The sequence below is a fragment of the Ceratosolen solmsi genome, unplaced genomic scaffold, assembly GCF_000503995.2.
Source record: "Ceratosolen solmsi marchali unplaced genomic scaffold, CerSol_1.0 scaffold26, whole genome shotgun sequence".
Taxonomy (NCBI): Eukaryota; Metazoa; Arthropoda; class Insecta; order Hymenoptera; family Agaonidae; genus Ceratosolen; species Ceratosolen solmsi.
The window spans coordinates 489,582-497,831 of NW_011948442.1; the positions used below are offsets into that span (position 1 = coordinate 489,582).

At 37.5% G+C, this 8,250-nt stretch overlaps 1 protein-coding gene across 1 annotated transcript in view; it reads left to right on the forward strand.

The window, feature by feature from the left end:
* The window catches only part of Gr10 (gustatory receptor 10), a 27,361-nt gene that overhangs the window by 3,988 nt on the left and 15,123 nt on the right, over window positions 1-8,250 (forward strand). Inside the window, 1 exon segment of the mRNA XM_011504082.1 lies at window positions 1,988-2,130. Coding sequence (XP_011502384.1) covers window positions 1,988-2,130 — 143 coding nt within the window.

Below are 8,250 nucleotides of genomic sequence, written 5' to 3' on the forward strand. Positions count from 1 at the left end.
AGCCAATGGAATATCAAGGGAAACATTACATACACAGCATCGAATCCATCCAACCTGCAGTTCACCAGGTACATCTTTATATTAATAAATAAACAAGTCACATCTCGCGCTATTGTCGATCTGGGCACACTTACGCTCTCTCGAACTAACCCTCGACATCGTAACAGGCCCGCTAGCAGAACCAGGGCACACTTACGCTCTCTCGAACTAACCCTCGACATCGTACACGCCCTGAACAGCTGACTCAAGAGTCACTGTGGTTCACACACATTGGTTACACATGACCAACACAGATCGACTAATAGACTCTACAGATACGGATTATCAAATCCTCCACGAATTAGAAATACTACTTCTAATTGTTTTTTCCTGTGACTAGATTCTACTGCTGTCCCCTTTACATAATTAAAGACATAATTGATTACATAATAAATTCCATTCAAGATCTAACAACTCATCAAGTATAGCTATTCATCAATCAAGCATACTTGATTCAACTACCATCTTCTCATGCTGCCTCACAAGCATGATTGACTGACGACATCAGCTGACATTGACAACATCAGCATAACCTCAAAGCAACACAGTAATATCCATAGAAGCCTTCATAGCATAAGAATTACAAGAACACATCATTTGAATAATCCAACAGAATTATTTATTTCTACACAACAGTGCAATATTATAATAATTGTTTACAATCATTAACCTTGTTTTAATAAATATATTATATTTTTCAGCCTTGTCTGTTATTGATTTCCTTTAAAATTATCCTGCCGAGAGACTAATCCACTGAACTATTGAACTGGCAGTTCGAGCCATAAGCTAACCCTTTAAAATCGAACAAGGATCAAGGAAGCAAACATGAACTCCAGTAAAAATATTTTTATATCCCCCATTGGGAGATAGTCAGATTATCAATATTTTACAATTTTGTATTTTAAAAAATTATATAATATAAAGTACTTTTTATATCATAATCTTGTAAAACATGGTAATTTAATAAAAGACATATTACTATATTTATGAGAAAATATCTAAAATTTAAATAAAATTTTGTTTTATACAATTACATAATATAACGATATATGTAAAACAATTTTTTTCTAAATAACCAAGGCAAACTTTTAATAAAGAATTTAATAGAGGCTCCATTTTAGATTGTAATTATTTTGAAAACTATTATACAAAGTAATAAAATACATTGGTTAATATACAAGTTGAATGGTAAATAAGTTGCATTTATATTCTACCCAAAACATTATTCATGCTATTAAAATACAATTAAACAATAACAAAATTATGAACAATATTTTCTGTATAAATTAATTAACATTATTATTAAATTTAAATTGAAAAAATTCTTGTAATATTTTATAATAATTTAATTATTTTTTATTTAATTAAATAAACTAAGTAAACTAAAAATTTTATATTTAACTGAATAAGATAAATAAAATTTGTTGATGTTTAAATTGATCATTTAAATTTGCAATTAAAAAATGATACAACAATTTCTGACTCAAATGTGTAAACAAATTATTTTTAATTGAAGCACAAATAATACATTATATTTAAAATATTCATAGAAAATTATAAATTAAGACGATTATAATACATTTTATCGTTTGATTTATCGAATTTTTATCCTTTGTACAATCTGTTATAGATTAGTTTTTACATATTATAAATATTTTAAAGAAATATAATATAAATTAAATATAATTTTTTAATATACATCCATTAATTTAACATATATTTTTGTATTAATATTACTGTTTTTTCAATAAAACTTACATATATTTTCTATGTAAATTGTCTTCATTTATTGAGAATATTAATTCCCTTTAAAACATTACATAATTCACTTTAAACTGCAAACTTCAATGAATTTTTCTGTAAGATATTTTTCTGTTTAAGACATATTACATTTTACTACATTTTTTTCATTCGTGAAATATTAAACAAATATTTTATTGTTTTTCAGCTTGACTAACTATTTTATAGTTAACTTATCAGTGGCCGATCTACTGGTAACTATAATTTGTATGCCAATTGCAATCGGTCAAGCAATGTCCATTAAATGGGTATTTGGCGAATTAATGTGTAAATTCTTTTTCTATCTCCAAGGTAAGTTTTCATTGAAAATCTAAAATTTAAGACTTTTCTATTAATAATACCAAAACTTATTCTCTTCAATTTTAAAATGATATTGTTTTTCATATTTTCCATAAATTTTCTTTTGAACAATTTTATTAATTTTATTTTATTTACTTAATACATTAAAATTTATTTTGCATTATAAAATAAATTTTATTCATTTTATATAAATATCATTAATTATGGAAGAAATTATAATTTAAACATTACTTTATCATTTTATTTAATAAAATAACTTTATATATTTTTTAATATAAAATATATGTGTACAATATTTTACGATATCAATGAAAAAATTATTGTGAATTATAAGTGAAAAAAATTCTTATTGTATAAAATTCATTACCAATTAGGTCTATTTACATAAGTAAGTTCAATTTGCAAATTTCCTTTATATTACAAAAATATTCTTTAAACTGTTTTTTTTTTTTAATGGAAATAGTTAGATTGTTTATTATCCTCATTCTCATTTTGTTATTTCATTTTTTTGTAATGTTATATGCATGGAAATAAATCATATTATAGGAAAGAAATTATATTATTTATTTTCTCAATTTTTTTGTCGTTTTTTAATCTTTTTATTTATTTAAAAGTTATTTGATGTTTCTCTACATTCTCATATTCCATTATTAATCTAATATAAATTATTTTTGAGCTAAAGAAAATTATAAAATAAAAATCGAAGAATTACTTTATTAGAAAAATAATTTTTGGAATTCCAGCCACCAGTATGATCGTAGATCACGGTGGGTGGATTAGACTGCACTACCGATTTAATGGCGATGGGTGGCGGGGGGGGGGCTAATGCATCAAATCAGAGTAAACAATTGGTTTTAGTGACCTTTATTTAACCAGTTGTTCCAGTTCAGTTGGTGTTGGCGTTACTAATTGTAGTGAGAATTGCTGAGTTCGTAGTGATTAGGCAGTTGATCATGAACTTTAGAATATCGTCCGGGAGTGCAAGTCTAAAGGGTGAATTGGGAGTAGTGGGTATACGGTTTAGTCTCTAAATTTAAAGAAGTCTCTCCGGTTTTAGAATCATTAGATAATTGATTCGGCAATGGTTTTCTAGAGAGCCCTGTCGGGCTTGCGACTTCCTTAACGACTAATTCGGCAATAAATTTTACGGAGCGTTGTTCAGCTCGCGAATGCTTTGATGTTTGATTTGCTGATAAAATTAGCGGCGCGTTGTTCGGTTCGTGAATGCCTAGTCGTTTGAATCGGCGCTAGAATTTTACTGAGCGTTGTCCAGCTTGCGACTGTTTAGGCGTTTGAATCGGCGATAGATTTTACTGAGCGTGATTCGGCTCGTGAACGTAGCGGGGACTATTACAGATCGTCAACGCCCTCTTTTGTTGATCAGAACCAAGTCGTAGAGGCGTGACCGATAATATCGTCGCTGTGCCGCATTAATGAGAATTTGGCGGGGACCAACAGTCAGTATCGGCGCCTTCTTTAGCGGTCTGATAAGAATCAAGTTGCAGGGGCTTAATCGATAGTGTAGGCGCGGGCCGCGAAAAATTATGTGTAGTATTGATAAATTGCTGGAGATGACAGTTTGACTATCATTACGTTGCGAAGGACGCACCGGTAGCTGGCCAGCAATAATAGAATAATCAATATAAACAAATGAATATACCTTACACGTATTCCCTTACGTTAGTGACGTATAGTCACTAACAACCTCAATGTGTACTGCGGACGTGGCAAAGCACACGAAAACACATATCCATGCATTCTGGGTCTTTGCGCCTTGTCCTTTCCAAGTTTTAATTATGAGTGGTCCAGCATAATCCACTTCTGTGTGGGTTAATGGCCTTGATGGCGTGACTCAAGACCGTGGAAGTTGTCCCATCGATGGTTAGCGCGGATTCCTTTTTGGCGGCCGCAAATAGCACACCGCAATATGTATGACTTCACTGGTTCTCTTCCTCCTATAATCCAATAATTTTGACGTAAGAAGTTGAGAGTGAGCCGGGTGCCTCCATGAAGGGCCTTGAGATTGACGTGAGCTATGACGAGAGTTGTAAATGGGGAATGTCGTTGTAGGATGGCTGGATGCTTGGTTTCTTCTGGTAGCGATACTCTCAGTAGCCTGTCCCCGACTCTTATGATTCCTTGGGAGTTTATGAAAGCAGTCAGGTGATGAAATGCGTGTCCGCTGGGAAGTTGGTTGTTGGACTGAAGGCTCTTAAGCTTGAGTCGACTTTATCCACAATATTCTTGCCCTTTCTAGTTCTGATCGTGTTATAGAGTTGTGAGACCGTGCTGATTCTTGTTTCCTTGCTTGCTATACAAATTTGAAGCATAGGGAGGTTATTCTCAGGAGCTTGTTAAGGTATGAATATTGCCACTACTGCTTGGGTTGTCGAGTTGCTGCTATTAGTGATATGCTGGGCGAGCTTCTGGAATACATTGATTGGAATCCTGCTTTGGTTGTTTGGGCTATAGTTCTGGGTTGTGTAGCCATGGAGGTTCTGTCCACCATAATGGGTGGCTTATTAGTTGGTCCGCGGGATGCACAGTCGGCAGGGTTTGAAGTGCCTGGGATTTATTTCAATGCGCATCGGCGATGAGTTCTTGTATTTGGGTGACTCTGTTTCTCACGAAGTCCTTCCAGCGAGATGCTTGGGATCCATTCTAGGGTTATGCGTGAATATATCCACAAGTAGGTTGTCCTTGTTCGGATCTTTAGCGTCCTTTTTACGTATCGCATGAGTTTCGGCAGTAACAGCGCTACTGCCAATTCCAGTTTTGGAATGGTGATTCTTTTTAGCAGGGCTACCCTTTTTGCTTTTGCGCAAACTAGCGTAATTTTGGGGCCATCTGAGTTGTCGGCGATGAGATAGATGACTGCCGCTATTGCTACTTGCGAGGCATAAGAGAATCCATGCAATTCTATTGTAGATGTACTTCTGTATTGAACTATCATGGAATTTAGATTTTGTCGAGGTCTGACAAGTTTTCTCTAATGCTACGCCACTGCGAGGTTACATGGTGCGGTAGTGGATCGTCCCAACTGAGTTTAAGCAACCACAGTTCTTGTAATATCATTTTTGTCTTGATGACAATTGGGAAAACAAAACCTAGTGGATCAAAATTTTTGCGATTTCGGACAGCATTATTCGCTTTATTATGATGTCAGGATCGTGGTAGGGAGTCGTAAATGAAAATCTGTCGCCATGTGGGCTCCATTTTAGTCCCTGTATTTTAGTGTCGGGTTCGTCAAAATTGATTGAAGCCTCTTAATTTGGATTCTCCTCAATTGCTGCGAGGACTTCTTGTCTGGTTGAGTGCCATTTTGCTCGTGGAAACCTGCCCGCCATGCATAAGTTCTTTAATTAAATCGCTGTTTCAATCAATTGCTGCGGGTTGTCGGCTTCTCCGAATATTTTATCGACATTCGGCCATGTATTACGGATGGCACTGCCATGGGAATTTATCTCCTTCGGCCTCGACTAATTAGAGTAACGTTCTGACTGCAAGGAATGGGGTTGCTCTTGTGCCATATGTTACGGTTTTTAGTTGGAATGATAGTTCCTGTTGTTGTCGTTAATCCACCTTATCCGTTGTAGGTCCCAGTAGTCCTTATGAACCTTGATTTGCCTGTACATCTTTGTAATGTCTTTTCAAAATAAGTGCTTGTGTGTGCGTATCCTGATCAATACATCACAGATTTCGGGATTTAAGTTTGGTCCAGTGTGCATGTCGTTGAGTGATACGCCTGAACTGCTTTTACTGAATCCATTAAATACTACCCTTAATTTCGTTGTAGCGCTGTCTGATTTGAGCACACCATGATGTGGCAAATAATAGTGGATCTTATTGGACTGGAACGAGGGTGGAGCTCGCTTCATGTGATGGAGGTCCTTGTATTCCGTCATGTACTGTTGGTACAGTTGACGATAGTTATCGTCTTTCGCCAAGCGTGTCAGCAGGCTTCGTAGGCAGTAATGAGCTGTGCAGAGCGAATTTCCAAGGGCTTCAGTCGATTCCTTAAGTGCTATATGAACCGTGTAGAGTCCCATGCGGTCTCTTGAATGAATTCTCTTATACTGGTCTTCACACCACTGCTTATCAGGTGTGTATAACTGATCTGGGTCCGTTGTTACCTCTTCCTGCCCCCAAAATCGGGTCAATAGTTCAAACAATTGCTCGTCGATGTTGGTGGTGGCATGCAATGCCAGTGATGTTCCGCTGGAGGTTCAATTCACCGGACCGACCACTAACCACCCGAATATGGACAGTTGTGCAATGGGCATTGACGGAGAGACAGAGATGATGTTGTGTTGGATGACTTGTGCATAGATGTCTGCTCCGAGCACAATGGTCTTGATATGAGATATAGTGGGTCGGCTAGTGTTAAGTCCTTAAGGTGTGGCCACTCTAGGCTGCAAGTTTCGAAAGATGGTAACATCACTGTCAATGTTTTGAGGACGTGAGCTTGAACGGTGACTACGTAACTTGAATGAATGGATTGCAGGTTGAGGGATACCACGCCCTTTGCTTTTGCTGAAGAAATGCCTCCAATTCCTTGCACGCCGATGACGGAATACTGTAGTGGTAGTCTCAACTTCTTGATTATCTCCGCAGTAACAAATGTGATTTCAGAGCCTGTGTCCATAAGAAGTCGAACTTGAAGTGTGGTCGTTGTTGACGTTATCCTAACCAACGCTGTTGCGAGCAAGGTTTTCGCAGTCTGTGAAATGATTGTTTCGACGATTGCATTTTATTGTCAACTTTGGAGCGCAAGAATGCTTGACGTTGATTTTGTGCCTACATTGGAATGTACCAGTGTATGATGTCTTCCTTGATACTTATCGCATGTCCCTTTGATTTTGCATGTGTGGTTAGAGTGATACTCCAAGCAGTTTTAGCATAATTGGTTTCTTCTTCTTACCTGGAGCCTGTCCTTGAGTGACAATTTTTCGAAATCTGGACATGCAGTTATGAAATGTTGCTGCTGGCAGTATTAGCATATTTTGATTGTGTGTGCCGACAGATGAGTGATATATTTTTACTGACTCCTTTCTTTTTGGTTGGGATGCTGAATGAGTTTCTTGTGGTGCAATATGACTCTTGTTTGTGAACGCTCTCACCTTTGTTATTATCAAGGCATAGTGCTCGGGATTGATGCAGTCCCATGAATTTCAAACAAAAGTAAGGTCATACGCGCTGTCCGGCGTACCGCATGTGCGCCTAGACTGACCGCTAGACTGGCCCGCACGTGCGGACTGGGACGGGTACTCGAGCGAATATTTACAAATAAAACTCGGCAAGTCCGAGCAAGTTTACTACCCGAAATATAATATACTGTAAGATCACCCAAGGGTATTATTCCTACTTTTCTCTCGTCGAACATTCTCGAAGATTCTAGATTTTTCCTTCGACGCCTCGTGTAAGAATTAGTGCAACAACGACGATGCCTTTGCCAGCTAAGTGAGCCGCCGCGTGCCTATATAAGGGACGCACGTGGCGCGTCTCGCCTTCTTGCTGAAGATACCTCTTACTGAAGATACCACTCTTGCTCAAGATACCGCTTGCTGAAGATACCTCTCGCTGAGAATCATCTTTTGCCGAACCACCCTCGCTCAACTACGCTTGCAGCCAACATCTTGCAGTGACCCGACCGCAGTGACTGACCATAGTGAACCGATTCAATCATCTACCAGTAGAAGCCATGGCACACGGGACTCAATCTACCTTCTGCCGGACAGCCATGGAACGGTAGAGCCGCCACGGAACGATCAAGCCTTCGGTTCGTGCGCGTATTCAAAGGGCTCATACGCTCATTTGTAATATCACTTCGCGTTCACTCAAGTGTATCTGCCGCTCAGTGTTTTGTATACTGTGAAGACGACGCGTGGCCATATTTTCGGCAACATAGTTAAGAATACACGCGTGCATAAGAACAAGAAATCGGCAGATTAGATAGTGATTACAGTGAAGCCAATGGAATAGTGATCAATGGGGACATCAATCATACAGCAGTAAAGCACCTTGCCAGCATTTTACAAGGTACATCCTTTTATATTAATTAATCAGTTAGTCACACCTCGCACACAACAAGTCTGGCAAACTTACGCTCTT